This window comes from Paramacrobiotus metropolitanus, unplaced genomic scaffold (genome assembly GCF_019649055.1).
Source record: "Paramacrobiotus metropolitanus isolate TYO unplaced genomic scaffold, Prichtersi_v1.0 Parri_scaffold0000036, whole genome shotgun sequence".
Lineage (NCBI taxonomy): Eukaryota > Metazoa > Tardigrada > Eutardigrada > Parachela > Macrobiotidae > Paramacrobiotus > Paramacrobiotus metropolitanus.
Window position 1 is genome coordinate 253,173 of NW_026570256.1, and position 17,689 is coordinate 270,861.

Below are 17,689 nucleotides of genomic sequence, written 5' to 3' on the forward strand. Positions count from 1 at the left end.
CAGCTGATCTTCAGGTGAACCGGCTAGGGGCAGTCAGGGAACAGTGAAGCGAAATAAACAGCGAAGTGGAACTGAAAAAGTCCTTTTAACATGGTTTTCGGATAATTGATAGCCACAATGATTTGTGCTTCAATATAGTGGAATTATAAATTTCAAAAAATCAATGGAGAGCTAGCTAGCGCTGAAAAAATTGCAAAAGGCGCTCGCTGACGCCGTCCTTTCTTTAAACGCGAAATATCTCCTCGATTCCTAACACAGCCATTCTGCTCAGCTTGAAGACATCCACAAGCCTCAGATCAGTTTCAACCCACGATCTGGCTGTTCCATCGACGTGGAATCCGCTAAACCTAAGAACAAACAATACTTACTGTTTCATGTGCTACGAGTTAATTAACCTATTTCTTCTCCGTCAGTAATCTATTTTATGAGGCGGTGAGTTCTGCATCTTAATCTTTTTTAATTTATATTTATTCGAGGCGCAAGCATGGGGCTTAATTAGTGCGAAGTGTTTTTTTATGAAGCGCTTGTACGACATTTTCTGCTGTTGATTGACTGACTGCTATGACATAGTTTGTTATGAAAACGTTGGCGCAGGCAACATCCGGTTGCGATGATTCGAAAAGTCAAGTAATACGTATGAACTATAAGTAAAACTGTAAAAGACCAACATAATAGCATTTTTCAAGTATTCGCATTTTGCCCCAAACTCACGCGATGCTCCGATCTTTCCGAAGCTCTGCTGTTACAGACAAGAATCCCCATAGCGTGTTGCATACTTACCAAAAAATTCTGAACCAAAATCGCAATGAAACAGCGGCCAAATTAAAACCTCAAAGGCGAACCTTAAACCGTAATGTTACTGATCATGAAGTCGTAAAGGGAACCAAAAATTTCGGCTGCAAATAAGGCCTACACACTACGCGGCTGCCTACGCTACTTCCGTACCCGGGCTTTTTAGCTCAAACAGAGCAGAAGATATATCTGCCAGGACCTCTCGCAATTTAAGTAATACAGGAAAGGTTTGCTTAGCCGTTCATTTTGAGTACACCAAATCTAATAAATTTCAAACAACTTACAGTGAGAGAAATGCCCGAATGCTCTCCCATTCATGCGGATAGACGAGTGACCGCACCCAACGAGCATGAATATTCGTAACCTTAACATAAACTTTGTCCGCGACAGGTGGAAAATTACTGTCCAAAGCCCACATGAATTTGCTGGTCATGCTCTCCCAATCTTGGCAGCCATCCAAAACCAGTTTTGGGATAGTGACGTGCAGTTTATCAATCTCGCCCCGGTACTCGGGGGTTAGAGGTTTCATCCACGTAACCTCATGGGCTGGCAGCCGTATAAGTCTGACTATACTTATAGGTGAATCAAAAAATATTTGATATAAAGCTAGACTAAAAATATTGCTCAGTTTCCAGTTGTGCAGCACGATACGCTGGCTGCTGTTGTGATAACAATATAAAAATACTGTCGCACCATAATTCCCGTAAAAGTTTACTTCCTCAGGGTCTGAAGACCTACAATACCCACATATGCCACCGGCATCAGCTAAGGTGAAATCTTTGAAAATTAATGCAGGCAGCTTGATTTGCATGGCTGACAACAAATCCAATAAGTAGTACTTGTTCGCGAAAGGTTGCAGAATAGCCAAGCTCTTGGTGGTTGAGCTGATGGTACGGCTCAGCAGAACTGCTCCTCTAAAGCAGTTGAAGTTGACGGATTGTGTGTTGTTAGTACATGTTCCCAAACTGATGCTGATGTGTTCGGCTGCGCGACGACTGCTCAGGAGCTCCTGCCATAAAGCGCACACTCTGAAAACAGCGAAGCCAGATATCAACAAAACGGGAGCTGAATGATTTACGAGTAAACTTCCGAGCTCTTCGTATTTTTTGGGCATTTTTTATGAATCACAATAATAATAAGCTCTGTGTTGGAACTACTGCCAGGCTGCAGTGGAACGCACGTTAAAAATATTTACGAGTAAGTACTAATGATGTACTTGTACTATTTTCCCGTGCTAACTGCTCAAGATCATGAAATGGCTGAAAATCGCCCTTTTACCAATAAAAATACAGATTTCAGTATTGTACTTAGAGGCGGCCACCAGACTTGCAAAGAACAAAAGCTGTATGAAGTCATTGTTTGATTTGTTTCAAAACTTGTACCTTGAAAAGTGGACAAGTTTCATGAACTACGTAGGTAGTAGTAGTATGTCTTCAAAACTAGCTGGTACAGGAATCGACACCTCCCGCAGTTTGCGCTGGGCCTTATTTGCCCTCTTAAAATTGTTACCAGCAGAACCACCGTGGTAAAAATGATATGTGCTGTGCAGTGATGCATAATAAGGTTATTGATAAATCATTATCATTCTTGTCTTGGGACTTATGGGACACTTGGGGCTAAACCCACTTGGGGTTACTGACCTACAGTAATCTGCCCAGAGCGTACTGCGTATGTCACTGTGCGTACGTACGCACCTTGGCTCTAAAGCAGTAAGAGTAAGTACAATAATTTTCTTTACCTTTTCATTTTTGCGCATGAATGCAGTTCCAGAAAAGAAAAGATTTCGCTCATGAGGATAGGGGAAGATTACCAATAGAGACACATTTCTTCAGCTGGTCAGTCCGTGCATCTACAAGCAGAGAAAGATATTAAGACTTTCATACTGCATCAGTTTAATCTGTTAATGAACACTGAAGCTCAATAGAAAGCCGCTCGCTCGATTACTTATTGACTCGCGATGTTTTATTATTTTACTGCAAGCGGTATATTAACAACGAATTCTCTACTGTGGTATATTCCCCAGCAAAATCGGGAGTCCCGACATTCCAAACCTGATTCGCAGGGAAGCTCTGGACTTTCGCTAAGGTCAGTCTGAAAGAACGGTGGCAAACCATCCCGGGTGGCCAGATGGGTCAGCAGCATTTCCGACATTGCTTTGGATATCCACTGCGCTGTTTGTGCGTCCGCTGACAGACTGACGGCAATAAACATACATCCGTCTTGCTGGATTCTAAGATGGAATCGGCAGCAATCCGATAAGGTGACCAACCGTACATCGCGCTTCATCGTGTCGCGAAAATGTTTGATGATCCGCGATCTGTCGGAAGCGTCGTTAAAAATGTGTTGCGTTTTGTCAAACGGAACGAAAAACTTTCTGAACATTAGTCCATCGACTCGGCACAGCAGCGGCGGATCGGTGACCGGCAGCTGGACGGCAACTTGGCATTTATCCACTAATTCCGTGCGGGCCTTGTGAGACGCGCTTTTCTTCGTCTTGACGCAAAATATTCGGCAAGATCTGCACGCAGTGACTATTCCTACGATAACAGCTGGCCGAAAACGAAATGGCCCGTCGTCTTCGTCGCGGAGAGCCGCAAATACCCGCTTGCCGATAAGATACACATGCCGGTGGATGTCCTCAATGAACGGTAAGGGCCACACGCGGGCCGCGTGGATCCAGCCAGGTTTGACTTTTGTGGACCTGAAGTGAATGTACGCGTAGTCTACGGAGATATTCTGTATGTTTCCCAGCGAATAAACGTTGTCATCATTGCGAACGACGACAGTGTTCTCGTAGCTCATTTGCTGCTCATCAAATAAGAGCCGCTCATATGGAGGCAGTGACGCTGAAATCATTTTGGCACGAGTCCTGGACCTTTGAGAAAACAAGAGATACGATGTATTCATTTACAACACATATGAATTACGCTTTCTTGTTGTGGGCTTTTCACGGCCTAATTGGGCAGAATAGAGAGAGAGCTATACGTATAGGTTTTTGTTGTGTTTGAAGTATACTATACTATACGCTCTTATTTCCTGCTGAACTGCATTTTAATAATGTGCAAATCCCGTGGAGATACAAGTGCACGCAGCCAATACCCGTGTTTTCCCGTGCACACAGCATCGACCTCAATTTTAACAGTGCGCCATAGTAAAATTTCAGCGAAAGGACATAATTTGGCGACACAGGGCCAATAAGACGACGTTTTATAAACTACATAGTACCCTATAAAATGCTTCAGATACTCATAATTATTTTGGTTGTACACACGTTCCCAAAGAAACTTCAGCTTAAACGTTTGGGTTTGGACTAAACACAGTGCGGCCCGCCACACCACCACGTAAGTGATAGTGCTTGGTCACAGTCTACTCTGTAGGTGTAAGTACTGTAGTTATTTGGCCTCTGCGCTACGACAATATTATTACTTATCCTGTGCAACCTTTTTCAGTCTATTTATATGAGAATCCACTCTTCTCTCCGGACGGGATTGCATTTCTTGGCACTATTTTGAATACTTCTTCCAAAATTGTATTCAGGTTAGCTTGATCAAGTTGCAGAAAATTTGTTTCACGCCTTCTCAAGTGATTATACAAACTGCCAATTTGTGATGATACTAACAATGCACAGCCAAATTAAGGCACCTTTAATCTGTGTAGTTGACCGGCAACTTCTTAGCAGTACTCAGTCGCAACTGACTCAGCCGCAGTAATCAATACTGTTGCATTTCTTTATTTCGTTATATATTTTATATAATGCCATCTTCTAAAAAATAAAATCCTGTAATATTAACCGAAGACTGTGTTTACTATGATTTTTGCAAAAACACGTTCCAGAAAATGTGGAAGCTGCAGCGCTTAATTCGATTTGAATGCGGCTGCGTTTTACAGAGACCAACATGGGAGCCTAAAATTAGTACATTACGCTGTACGGTCCTTTCAGTACCTTGGTCAGAACCATTGCGAAAAACCCCAAGCGACCAAAATGCAAAGTAGGCCACCGCAGTTATGCGTTGACAAATCTCCGTAAATTAGTCAGTTTGTTTTGCTTTTTCAACATTTCTTAATAGTAAGTGACAATATTATTTAATTTACCAAAAACGCTGGCGGACTCTGACTTACATAGTGATTTCAACGACGATTGGCCTGCCAACTTACGAAACAGTAATCATCCACCTTCCGATTGGTTTCTTAATTTCCTAACATGAATTCAATCATCAACAAGTTTATATCCTTGCACATAATCGCTATCATCGATTTAGAATAGGAATCAAAATTCATGTTAATGACTAATAAGTCGTCTGTAAAGCATTCTCATGCAGTGAGATTAATATAATTATGGTAACAGAAACGGTAACTGCTGAACAGCGAAGCTACAGACGGACTGCCGACGTTCCTGAAAGTGAAGGATTTCTCTAGCAGGGAGAAAACTGCTTATTATTGACAACCGGACCTAACGGTTTCAATATTCCGGATATAGGCCACCATTCAGGCAACGGCGACAACCGTCGAGGCCTGGCTCCGCTACCTGTTTAAAAGTAAGCCAGATAGTGTGATACAAATGCCTCGCCGGAGTCGCCGCTGCCTGTCTCACAGCAATATTCGCCGTATACGATATTGTAACAGTGGCCTATATGGCTACAAATACTATCGCTACATCCCTCACGGTAGCGATGAGATATACCTGTCTCATCAAGACAACAAAACGAAAGACGTAGGAAAACAAAGCGTTAGGAATTAGTACAGTAAACAGTAGAACACAATGGTCCGGGATGATCCTTAACGTACGGCGTGGTGGTCCCTCACGTTGAACTACCACGAGAATCCATCCGGCGATCGGAAGGATCCTACAGTCAGGTTCCGCTGGGAATGTCCGGGATTGGGAAGGGGTCCCTCACGGTATCCGGAAATTTTCCGCGTTTATCCGGCGATGTGGGGGAGTAGTGGGAGTTTCACATAACGGCAGTGTGCCGGCGTTTGGGTGAATAATTTTATGCGGTTGTCTCATTAACTGCCGGTAGAACGGTGACTGACGAATACTTTGTATGATCGAAGCCATTGCTTTTAATTTAGACTTTAGAGGTGTTGATTTTAATTTACTTTTTGATAACTTTGATGGAAATTTAGCTTTTGACACTCCTTGTGTTAAGAAAGTCTGTTCTGTATGCGGAATTTCATCGCTTTCGGCAACTGCTTTTAATTTCGGCGATACCAATGCGGAGATTTCAGTTATTAATTTTTCGCACATTTTCAATTTTTGTGGAATCGTTATGTTTTTACTAGAAACAATCCGACAATTCGAACAATTATTATTTAAGCTTTTAACGACAGATGACTTGATGTAAGGTGTTCGCGGTCTGAGAAAATCAGATGTTTGCATATTTTCTCGTTGTTCAGTTAATATCAGTCTGCAACGAGATGCCGATTTATCCAAACGATTACTGTAAAAGTTAATTTCTTCAGTATCGTAGAATTTAGGGGGTACATAGGCATGTCCATAAGGCCCTCCTTTATTATAAGATCTCAACCGTTTTCCTTGTTCACTGTACCAAAAGGAATCTCCTCTTCGGCGTAACATACATTTTATAAAGTTGTCGTACTGTGACTGCACTTTGGCTTTAATGTCATCGGGGCATATGCGCGGTAATGTTTGTTTGTCGTCAAGGCTGAAATCTGTGCATTCACCATACGAATGGAAAAAGTCTTTACATTTAGGACAAAATAATTTCCCATTGTGTAGTCGATAGCTGTCGAAATCGATGAATTTTGGATGTACAATTTTGTCCGCGTTACAATGTTTCCGATTATAATATTTTAAGCGATCTCGTTTGGGCGAATTCTTGCGAAGTCGTGGAGGATAATATTCTTGACTGTGAACACGTTCGCGCGAGTAACTGCGGTGCGACTCACGACGATGCTCGTAACTACGGTTTCGTTCGCGATAATAATTTTAACTTTTCCAGTGACTTGAACGATAATGTCTTTTATTGTCTTGACTGTCGGGCGAGTAGCGACGGTAATGTTCACGGGAATGCTGCGAACGTGAGCGGTCACGATGCGCACTGAGTGACCGATTGCCATCATAATTGCGGCGATCTCTGTAATATTCATCATGTGCGCGGCGCCGGCGTGGGACCGGTGACCGGTGGTCATCTGAACCGCTAAAGTCACTATAATTTTCATGACGAGCGCAATGTCGGTGCACGGCGTCGTCTCTGTTGTTACTGTACGAGTACAGGTCACGATCAGCAGGGCGATTAATTTCTACATTTATTGACTGTGAAACTGAACATTCTGCTTTGTCAGCGTTATATAATTTTACGAGCACAGAACGAATCTCAGGTAATGTAACTGCCTTTGACAATGCCAGATACTTCCTGTATTCTGGCACATCAAAAAGCGTGCGGTGAACTTCAGCAGCTTCATAAGAATTGGGCATGTTAAGATCGATTTCGTTAAAAAGTATCTGTAATTCATCGAGAAAATCGTTAATGTCTGTTCCTTTTTGGTACATCATTTTGGATAATTTAAGGCGTTTCTTGACGAGATAATCAAAAGGAAGAAAACGATCAATTAATTCACTTTTCCATTCTTCGTAACTTAATTTTGAACATGTAGGCCAATTGCACTCAAAGTATTGACGTGCTGTATCACCAAGGTAGGTAGGTAATATGCAAATTTTCTGGATTGAACTCCATCCAATTGCATCGGCAGCTCTCTCGAATTGTTGAAAGAAAGCTGTTATACTATAATCTGGTTGATCGTTAAAAACTTTGATTTGAAATCCTTCCCACTTAATCTTTTCTGCGACTGTAAAGCAAGCGCTTGCAACACGCAGTTAAAATTAAACTGTCCTTGCTCATTTGTCATGTTCGCGGTATGAGCAGGTGCGGTGTGCTGCGCAGCTGTGTGTACGGCAGACTCTCTCTGGGCGGTTGCTAACTGAGTGCTATGCAAAGCAGTTTGAGTGAGTGACTCATCGGAAGGCTCATCATCTGAAAAGGTAATTAATGTTTCTTCTTGTTTATAACGTTGCTCGAGTCTGTCGTGTCGAAGCACCGGTTCTGTGTGGCTGATGTGAGTGCATGCTGTATTCCCACGCACTGCGCTCTGTCCACTGTTTTCCCTTGAAGGTGCATGTGTAAGGCTGCGGGCCGGTTGGGCAGAGGACACAGACTGGACAGCAGACGTTGACGCTGCGTGTAATGTCGACGGGGAAAGCGCGTTAATTTTTCCAGTGTTATCATTCTTGATACAAGTGTTCGGCAAAGTAATGTTGTGCTTTAACATGTAGGAAGATAATTTATCAACATAACCTGACCTAGAGACTTTCCAATTAATGTACACGTTTAGACTGTTGCTGATCTCCTGCAACTGCGCCTTGGTGAGTTCACCAAGCTGAGACTGCAAATTTATCTCCTCAGATTCCATTGAACTGGTGGACCATGACAGTTAATGTTGTGCTCTTAAAGCATTTAGACCAGTGTTTACGATACACAAGGAAGTTTTGGCGCGAACCAGACCACGGCGGCACAGCGGCGCCGGGTGAACAACGGTAATATAACGGTTAGCCAAAGCGCGAACAAATAATGCAGCAAAAATTATTTTTCTATATTCGCAGTTTTAATATTTTCTGATAAAATGGCATCGCAACAGGAACAGTGATGTTAATTAATTTAGCGTTCGGAAAATTAATATAAAACTTTGATGTTATTAATGTATCAAGACCAAACAAAGCAAATTTCACGGCTTTAACTGTCACTGTAAACACTCACGAAACGGCTATCCGTTCCGGGACTTCCGCTGGTTGGTGTCGGAAGTAGCGATGTTACGAAAATCGCTGGTACAGGCTGCAGGCGTCCAGGTGGAATGGTTCTTTACAGGAGCGCCATGTAACAGTGGCCTATCTGGCTACTGTTATAGTGGGGTGGCGATCAGCCTTTACCACGATTAAACGGCTGTTGGTGTGAAAGGTGGCACGAACGGCAACGACGCGGTCGTGGACGCTCTTAACTGATGTTACACAATTACACAGGTGGCTCCGATTGGGATGACACAGGTTCATCCCAAGCGGTCAACACAACAACGTAACTCAAGGCATGTTTAATGACAAGGCGTTCAAGAAACGGAGCAAGGTTGTAAGCCAGGGTTTCAGCAAGAGGAACAATCAAGTAGATGCAAGCTGTAGCAAGCGAGTGTCAAGACTCAAGACTGAATTCTAGAAATTCATGAGAAAGGAAACTAGCCGGTAAAGTGGACACAAATTCATAACGCGATGGAATGATTCATCATAACTGGGCGGTCTTATCGTTCGTACAAATACTATCGCTACAATATACTGCATATGACGACCGATGACAAAATTATTGACAATACACAGCACAGCCCTAACAGCTGGTAAGAAATCAACAATATTTCGACTCGTTAAGCCGTTAAGGCTACTCGTACTAAAAGTAAATCTTAAATACAACATGATTGAGACGTGTGATTTTCGTGACAACTTGCCGTATATCACATATTAGTGTGTTTTTCGCGATAACAACTGGCCGTATGCATACCATGTACTACATTATTATACGGAACCTATATATTGTACTGCTTCACAGACAGCCATTCATACAGTACTACCAAGGTAGGGTGAGGGCTGGTATTGGAACTGTCAGAATTTGCTGCACGAAAACAATAGGGCTGTATTAAGCGTTTGAACCTGGGTCCGACTCCGGAAGGGTAACTGATGTACGGTATGTAGCCGGCAACTAACAACCATTCGGTATGGTGAATGTGCCGTATATACAGTAATCTGCTCTATTTAATTGTCAAGCATTCATCCCACTCGGCTTGATTCTCGCATGCCTGTTTATTATTAATAGCACATCTTTGTTTCAACATAGGCGCAGCAGTTGATTAAGTCCAGGTGAACCTTAAACAATATTATTATTATTTAACAATAATACTAATAGTATTTAACTATTGTATTAATATAATACCGTAATGAAATCTTATTTTGTTATCACGTTTCTGAAAGTGCAATCGTCTGTATCCTGCGGCTTGATGCTGCTTGATGTGGACAGTGGACATCGGCAGGGACAAATTGCGTCTTGGTCTGACAATAGTGCAGTTAGTAGTAACTTCAGTGGCCTAGCGTTTAAGCATTTCCAAAACTGTGGTTAACGATCAGCTCCTGCTGCAAAATTTTGGTATTTGCCGGGGATGTTACCGCTATCAACCAACCCTGGGCAGTTATGAAAAATCCACACCCGGTCCTTATAATTAACAGGTTCTGGGAGCGTGTTAGTTACGGCGGCGGCCTTACGCTATTCATGAGTGCTTCATGTTATACCGTGATTTACGCTATCGTGGACATTTTTTTACGAAATTTTTAATATTATGAGAGTTACGTTAGAGTCAGGCTTTTCGGGCAACAAACTACGCTACATATAGCTACGTTTCAACTAATAGAAATAGAAATAACTCGCATTAAGTTAAATACATAGTTGAAAATAACTGCCCGGGTTTGGATCAACTCGAATGGTAAGCAAATAAAACAAACTGGACATATACCCGATTCGTCATAGATAAAATTTGGGAACTGCATTAACTACAGTATTGTCCAGCAACACGTATATAACCGGCAAAACCATGGATCCACCGTTTCTGACGTACGTCCACTGTAATTTAGACTGTAATTGGAGACAGTAATTTGGACAGTAAGTACTCGTATTTCTCTCCAAATAGGTCTTACAGAATATTTTTCAGGATGGCCCACGAACTGCCAAATCCAGTAGTTCTGCTATGTTCGGAGAACAGCGGGAGTTCGGGTGGTTACACCGGTTACAGCATGTACAAATACTTTACAAATACTCTATGTACAGATACTTTACATAGGAGTACTTCATCGTAACGCCCATTATACAAATTTTTGCTGCATAGCAGATAAAAAAATTATTGCGAGTATAATTTACTGACACCAGCAATTACCTACTGTACTAAATATCTGATGTACTCATATTCCTGCTAAGCTTCGGTCATGCAGTGCCCGCCATAAGCAAGTACACTTTCCTAGTATTATTATTGTTATCACGTCTCTGAAAGTATGCTCGTCTGTATCCATGTGGGCCTGCGGCATGTATGTTGGTATAACTGGGGAAGGTGGAATACAGCATTGTAGGCCATTTCAGTACTGGGCAGCATCCATAAATTACGTAACGCAAAAATTCGACATTTTGATACCTCCCTCCCCCTATGTCACCAGTGCAAACAAACGGAGATCCCCTCCCCTGAGCGTTATGTAACAAAATTAAGAACCCCTCGATAGATATAGCATGGGGACGTCATAATAGTATCAAATTTTCAAAGCCCCCCTCCCCATTGTAACAATTAGTAACGCTTTCAAGGCCTCTGGCCTCCCCCCTCCCCCAGAATGCGTTACGTAATTTTTGGATGCCGCCTAGTGCATATGCATCCTACACTATAAAGCTGCCACATTACGACATCGATGTGCTTTCCCAATCGATATGGCAGTACACGAGTACTTATCTGTAGTCTGTACTAGTGCATTAGCGCTGCAACTTGTATGTGTACAAGTTACGCATGCATACATACAACTAACGTTAGAACCGCCTGAAAACTGGCTTGTATGTATGGGTCGTAACGTGTTTGAGCGAGCTGGTGTGCGGCACGCGTGTAGGTGCCAGCTGCCTCGCATGTACATATACAAGTGGCCAATCTGACTGCCCGTTGATCTCCAAAATTTTGAAAACTTCTCTTTCGTACATCTCTCAACGGATCTTCCCAATCGACATATCAGAAGATGAAGAATTAAATTTAAAACTTTTGGTATCTAGTAGATATTTATGAATCAAGAAAGTTATGGCCGTTTTGGTTTCTCGTAGACTTAGCATAGGCCCGTGAAAGGAGGCGGTGGCTTGCATCCTATGTTAAGTCTACGAGAAACCAAAACAGTCATAACTTTCTTGATTCGCCATAAATATCCACTTGCAAAATACCAAAAAGTTTTAAATTTAATTTTCCATCTTCTGATATGTCGACTGGGAAGATCCGTTGAGAAGCAAACGAAAAACGAGCGTTTGAAATTTCGAGGTTGACTGGCAGCTGGATCGGCTACTTGTATGTATGCATGCAAAGGGGTGGAGTTACAGGCATACACGTAAGGGCCTTACGTGGATGGATTTTTGGCACCGCCTTCACACACGCATACATCTAATTTGCGCGGCAGCGAATCGCCGCGGTGTGGGTTCGGTCATGACGTAACTTGTATAGATGGATCCTTACTTGTCGGCCATACAAGTAACCAACGCACATGGTCTACTATACTTGTTTCGATCAATATCGCCACGCTAGTACTGTCTGTGCCTTCCGTTCCCCGTTTACCACCAAAGCTCAGCCTTCTTGTGTTGTAGTTGCCCATGTTTCATGCAGTTTTATGAAAATGCAAGCACGAATTTTGATGATAAGCTTTACTGAACACCGGCAGTGTCATACGGTTTCAAGCAGCATATTATGATCTTATTTTTGAAAGATTCTAATACTTCCTGACCAGCTTACAACGTCCTGCAGTTTAAGTACGTGCAAATACACGGTTCAATCTTTGTACGCAGTGTACGGTATCAGTGTATGTGCCATGAAAAGCTCCGTTAAAACTATACATGTTATTTAATGGCGTTTGCGTTTTAATTCCACGGGACTACTCTCCTCCAGACAACACAATATTCCTGTATTCCTGTCCACTCTCAAGAGCGTGAATACAGTTGTCAAGAGAAACCTACCGAACTACAGCAGTACACACGCAACCCATGTACTGTTCCCCGTAAAACATACTTATGGTCTAACTTTATCGGGCGCTCTACAGTAACTGCATAATCCAAATCTGCACATAACCGATTATTAAAGCGGAAACTGAATATGGAGCGTCATTTTCTACCGCGAATCGGAAGATACCCGCTTGTCGCTGGCGTCTATGACCGCTTTCTAGTGGATATTTTGGGCGGGGATGCTGTGTATCGTGGATACGTTTGTGGTATCGACAATAATGACCACTGTATGGTGCGAGTGGGTTCCATGCAGCGATTACAGCGCATTCCCATAGATCAACTGCGTTTGGTAGATCCCGAGGAATCCAAATTAATTCATCCAAATACATTGCCAGAAGAAATCGAGCTGTTGGTTAGTGTGGAGGAGAATCAGCCAGAATCCTGGCAACCCGTCGTTCTTCTTGTCGACGGCACGCTCATGGAGAATTTATCCCTTGTAAACGTAGATGTATGCGTGTTTGGCGATTTTGTCAAACGCTATTTGGTCCTGCATAGCACAGAGATCGGTATGGCGTTCAGCTGTCTCCGCCCCCGCGGATATCTCGGGGCGCCAGTCACACCACAGTCGTTTCGTCAAGTGACAATCCCCATCGTTCAGCTGATGTTTTACTCACATGCGGAACGTCGCAGTTACAAATTTTCGGATAACACTGAACATACTCTAGAGCGAATCCGAGAATTCCCGTCATTTCGTAGTCGTTTTTTGCGAAATACTCGCAATATTATGTTTCTCGGCGTTAGCGAAGATAAAGTTGAGCTGCTGTGTAGAAGAGGCTATAAACTAGAGGCCGACGAAGGGCTCGTGTTCTCGGTATCCGGAGAGTGGTATAAAAGATTGTTTGCTCCTGGCTCAGACATTATTATTCCGTGCCGCCGCGCTCTGGAAGAGATGCTTACCATTATTACGTTCCAGCATGGTAATTGTCATAAGAAAATTTCCTTGCTGCATTGTGTGAACTTTAGCCTCTGACCTGTCACAATTGCAGACCTGAACGAGCTGGATGAAACCCGTTTTGGTGACCTTTACGTGGAACTGTGCCTGATGGTGTTCGGTTATTTAGATGTTTTCGACCAACACTGCCTCCGCCGGTAAAGAGCCGGTAAAGAACTCAAAGCGCGCTTTCCCAGATCGATAGCTCACAATAAATAAACTGGCCCTTAATTTAAGGCTTACTTAATTTTATTTTATTTCATCGTATGTTGTCACGTAGAAGTCAAGTTACGCTCTTGTTGCTTTTGTATAGACTGATTTTTTTGCAGATCGTGCAGACATTTTGACCATTTGTTGTCGTCGGTTGTTATCCATCAATCTATAATTCTGCCATATCAGCCTGAGCATACGACACAGATTTTGAGTTATTTTACCTGTCGTGAAAACTTCTGTGAAATGGCTTACATTCTTGCGAACTGTGTAACCACGAAAGCTAGAATCTTTTGTCTCACTGGCAACTGGAGCGACCGACTACGCCCCATCACAATGCTACTGAGATCTTTGGGCGTGCAGCTTGATTATCTGGTCATCGCCAACAACTCCGAGCTCTTCCTACACGAATTTTTTCCATTTCCACGGTCAGATCTCATGTTGTACACGTACGACTTTGTGGACATTCAACCCAATTATCTGTATCTGGCCGAAGGTGCTTGTATTGATTATGCTTCCCTTTGTCGGCGTGTTGTACTACAAAATTGCTGTTTCAATAGCAGATTATCGATATGTTTCATGGCAATTATGATGATCGATGCAGTTCAGCATACGAGTATGTTCATCCCGGAAGCGCCTGAACGACGGCACATCCGATGTTGCCATGACCCTTTTTATATCACCATTCCTCGTTGTCAGTACAGTTTCACCAGTTCATCGACACCCACCTTTGAAACAACCTTCAGGTCCGCGCTCGCTGAGTTTTGTCCGGCAGTGAAGAGCAGACAAGTGAACACTTTATTGCGTTGGCTTGAGTCCTTGACACCTGAAGATTTAGAACCCAGAAAGTGTATTTGGCCGTTTATTGCGCTGACTTATGAGCTGTGGGTTTGCATGAACTGCCAAAGCTTTTGCAGATATTCTCATTGTCATAACGGGTTTTTATAATTTGACAGGTGGAAAGAAAAGCCTCCCAGGTGTCTAGAAGACGCCAAAAAAGACATTTCCAATAAATTTTCTTCGAATAAATTGATGTTGCAGACACTTGCTCTGTTGCTACCGTGCATTACTGACGGATTTTGTTCCAATACACACGCGGTGGACAGCGAGGCGCTATGAAGTACCATAGTAGGCTGTTGTCTGGTTGTAATAAAAAAAAAACGGCTGAACTTTTCTGATTGCATTTCTAATCTCATGTAATGATATGCGACAGACAAAATTCCGTAACAAGCGGACGGAATCCCTACTGAAGATCGTCCGTAGGGAGGCAGGTAAAGTCACGAAACGCTGTCGATGTATGTGAACAACGCCACCCTTTTTCAGCACGGGGATGTTTACCACGCAATGCAATAGAAACTTTCTGCTTGCATTCCGATGATTCTTAGAAAATGTTCCTGTGGAATCATGTCCTTCATTAACAGGATAAACAGAAATAAACAAAATACCGATTTCCAGACGTTGTTTAATCGATGTAGCGAGTTTCACTCCCGTATTACCAGCTTCACAACCATTAATCAAATTGCCCCAAAAACCCAAAGAAGATAGAAGAAAGAAGATAGAAGAAAGAAGATAGAAGAAACCCAAAAAACAGAAAGTACTCTTGTATCTGGTCAGGGTCTTACTGCACAGGCACAATTTCACACTGAAAGCGACTGGCATCAAATGCGCCAACGCGGATTTCCAGGCAGTCAGGTATGTACACTGAACCATCCATAGGTTTTATCCACTGACTGCAAACTGGTATTATTGATTTTCGTTGAATAGATGATTGCTTCATTGGTAGCTTGTCGTGATAAAGGGCACCGGTATCAGCAACCTGCTTATTATCTGCACGCTTTCGTTAGCCAGCTGAAAAACAATTTACAGCTGAAATGCCGAATGTGCTCTAATGTAATTATTATGAAACTACTTCCGCTTCGCCTCCGTGTTTCTTCTGGTCTAGGGTGGCTTTCTGGATTTCTATAAACAGTCCATTTCCTAATTTTTGGTTTACATAGCGTATTACACAATTAACAAAAACAACAATCCTTAACATTCATTGCCGTTTAGCTAATTTGAAGGCAAAATACACATCCTCCTTCTCCACCATGTCACTAAAAGTACCGAGAACAGATACTGCATTTCCTCGCTGAATCTCGATACCTATTTTCTGACGCAAAAACTCCCCTGAGCGAGGGTTGCCTGTACAGTCACAGATCTTTCTCGACAAATCCTTAAAGAACTTCTTCGTCAGCGGTCCGAATGTTCCCGTAGTTTCGAACGCCAGCGGTTGAACAACGTAGCGATCTGCCAGCCCGCTGTACTTTCCTAACTTTCGGTTTTCCCGTATTTCCGCTGCACTCCCCGGCGCTCTGGACGTCTGGCCGATGTAAGTTTGGGCAAAGGTGTCTGCCACGGTAACATCCCACACTAGCGGCTTTCCATTCTTCCACGGGAAAGCTGTCACTCCGTCGGGCCGCTTTCCGTCGCCTCTGTCTAAGCCCACCGGCTCGAGTGAGGAAGGCACTTTTGCCGAAGTCAAAGCCCGCTTGGTTGCTTCATTCAGAACGGCGTGGACACCGAGCCTTCCTTTCGCCAGCTTGCAAACCAGGCCATGGTGTCCGAGACTGTCCACGGTGCTGCCGCATCGACACACATGCATCTGACATACTGGAGCTTTTTGGTTGAAACTTGTTGTAGTCAATGTGGCTGTATTATTGTACATATATACGCACTGGACAGAGTCAAAGCATTCTCACTTCCTGTATGGCTGTGTATAAGCCACGCCCCTTTTTCACTCCTGAATAAAAAATTAAAAAAAACAGACTGTAATTTCGAGCGCATTTCGAGCGTTAAATGTGAGCCGGATAGTGGCAGCATCGCTCACTGTTCGCCTATTCTGCTGCGGGACAGTGGTAGTTAAACTTAGTAACCTAAACCAAAATTCTCGAACTCGCGTCTTTTGAGTAGTGGAGTCATTCTGCGCCGAACGGGAGGACTCTTTAATTAAATTGGATATCATTCTTTCGGTGAAACTGTGGCACAATCGCAGAACGGCGAGGAAGGATGGGTCACAGTATCAGTTTAAATACTGTACTATCTTCCAGACCCATGACCTGATCTTGCCCACCTTTATTCTAATGATAGCACTTTCCTTCAGCATAGTGACATCCTGCTACTGAAGCAGCAGCAATTCTTCACAATATGATGTCATAAAAATAAAGATGACATCGGTGATTTCATTATCAAATCTGGGAAGAGATAATTTCCGTGCAGTCTAGTTTCATGTGCATTGTTATCAGTGTTTGAGGAAGGCATTCTTCCCAATTACCAATGAGATGCAAAATGTTGGCATCTTGGCAGATAGTATCCCCGACAAGGTGAGCTAGATTCCGGTTACCGGAACCGGATGGGTTTATATTTCAGCTTTTCATTGACGTACTTATGTTGGTTTGGCAGTATTACGCATTGTCAGAATATTTTTCGCGACAACCGTCAACGGGATTATTTGCACGTTCTGAAAACAATGAAACCCTTTTTTTAAAAGACCAAAAGCATGCATGAGCAATTGGACATTCCATTGCTTCCATCAGCACATTTTAAACAAAACGTATAAACGTGGGAATTTTTGCCCGACATGAGTCACTTGGGAGATGTGACAACTAGTTCCACTACACACCTTTAGCATGGATGCGAAACCAAGAAACCGAAACAGCGCCAGTTTGCACGACATAATTTTTTATTTTTCATAATCTGCTATCAGATTCATAGGCCGGCATATAATATTACAAGAAATGACGTCGGCTACGCCTCCGCATTTCTTAAGGTCCCCAGCCGGTCTAGATTAGTATGTTGATAAATTACTGAATTTCCGAAGCGAAAACATACATACCCAAATGTAAGAAACAGTTATTGCCTACCCTAGGTATCAATTGGATAGCCGTGTTAG

General features: G+C 42.9%; 2 protein-coding genes across 2 annotated transcripts; one reads left to right on the forward strand and one right to left on the reverse strand.

Annotated features, from left to right (window-relative positions):
* Positions 1-133: 133 nt before the first annotated feature.
* Positions 134-1,404, reverse strand: LOC129589714 (uncharacterized). Its single transcript, XM_055484559.1, has 2 exons — positions 1,077-1,404; positions 134-347 (listed from the first exon to the last, which is right to left on the reverse strand). The coding sequence occupies exons 1-2, from the start codon at positions 1,319-1,321 to the stop codon at positions 224-226; spliced, it is 369 nt and encodes a 122-aa protein (XP_055340534.1). The 5' UTR covers positions 1,322-1,404; the 3' UTR covers positions 134-223.
* Positions 1,405-12,270: 10,866 nt separating this feature from the next.
* On the forward strand, positions 12,271-13,952 carry LOC129589687 (uncharacterized). The gene is made up of 3 exons (XM_055484527.1): positions 12,271-13,537; positions 13,607-13,720; positions 13,881-13,952. Exons 1-2 carry the CDS (start codon positions 12,712-12,714, stop codon positions 13,711-13,713), a joined length of 933 nt encoding a protein of 310 aa, XP_055340502.1. The 5' UTR covers positions 12,271-12,711; the 3' UTR covers positions 13,714-13,720; positions 13,881-13,952.
* Positions 13,953-17,689: the final 3,737 nt, after the last annotated feature.

Coding starts and splice junctions, on each gene's coding strand:
- LOC129589714 (XM_055484559.1), bottom strand. CDS start 1,321: ATGAAACCTCTAACCCCCGAGTACCGGGGCGAGATTGATAAACTGCAC. Junction 348..1,076: donor ATTCGGGCATTTCTCTCACT/GTAAGTTGTTTG, acceptor GTTTGTTCTTAG/GTTTAGCGGATTCCACGTCG.
- LOC129589687 (XM_055484527.1), top strand. CDS start 12,712: ATGGAGCGTCATTTTCTACCGCGAATCGGAAGATACCCGCTTGTCGCT. Junction 13,538..13,606: donor CATTATTACGTTCCAGCATG/GTAATTGTCATA, acceptor TCACAATTGCAG/ACCTGAACGAGCTGGATGAA.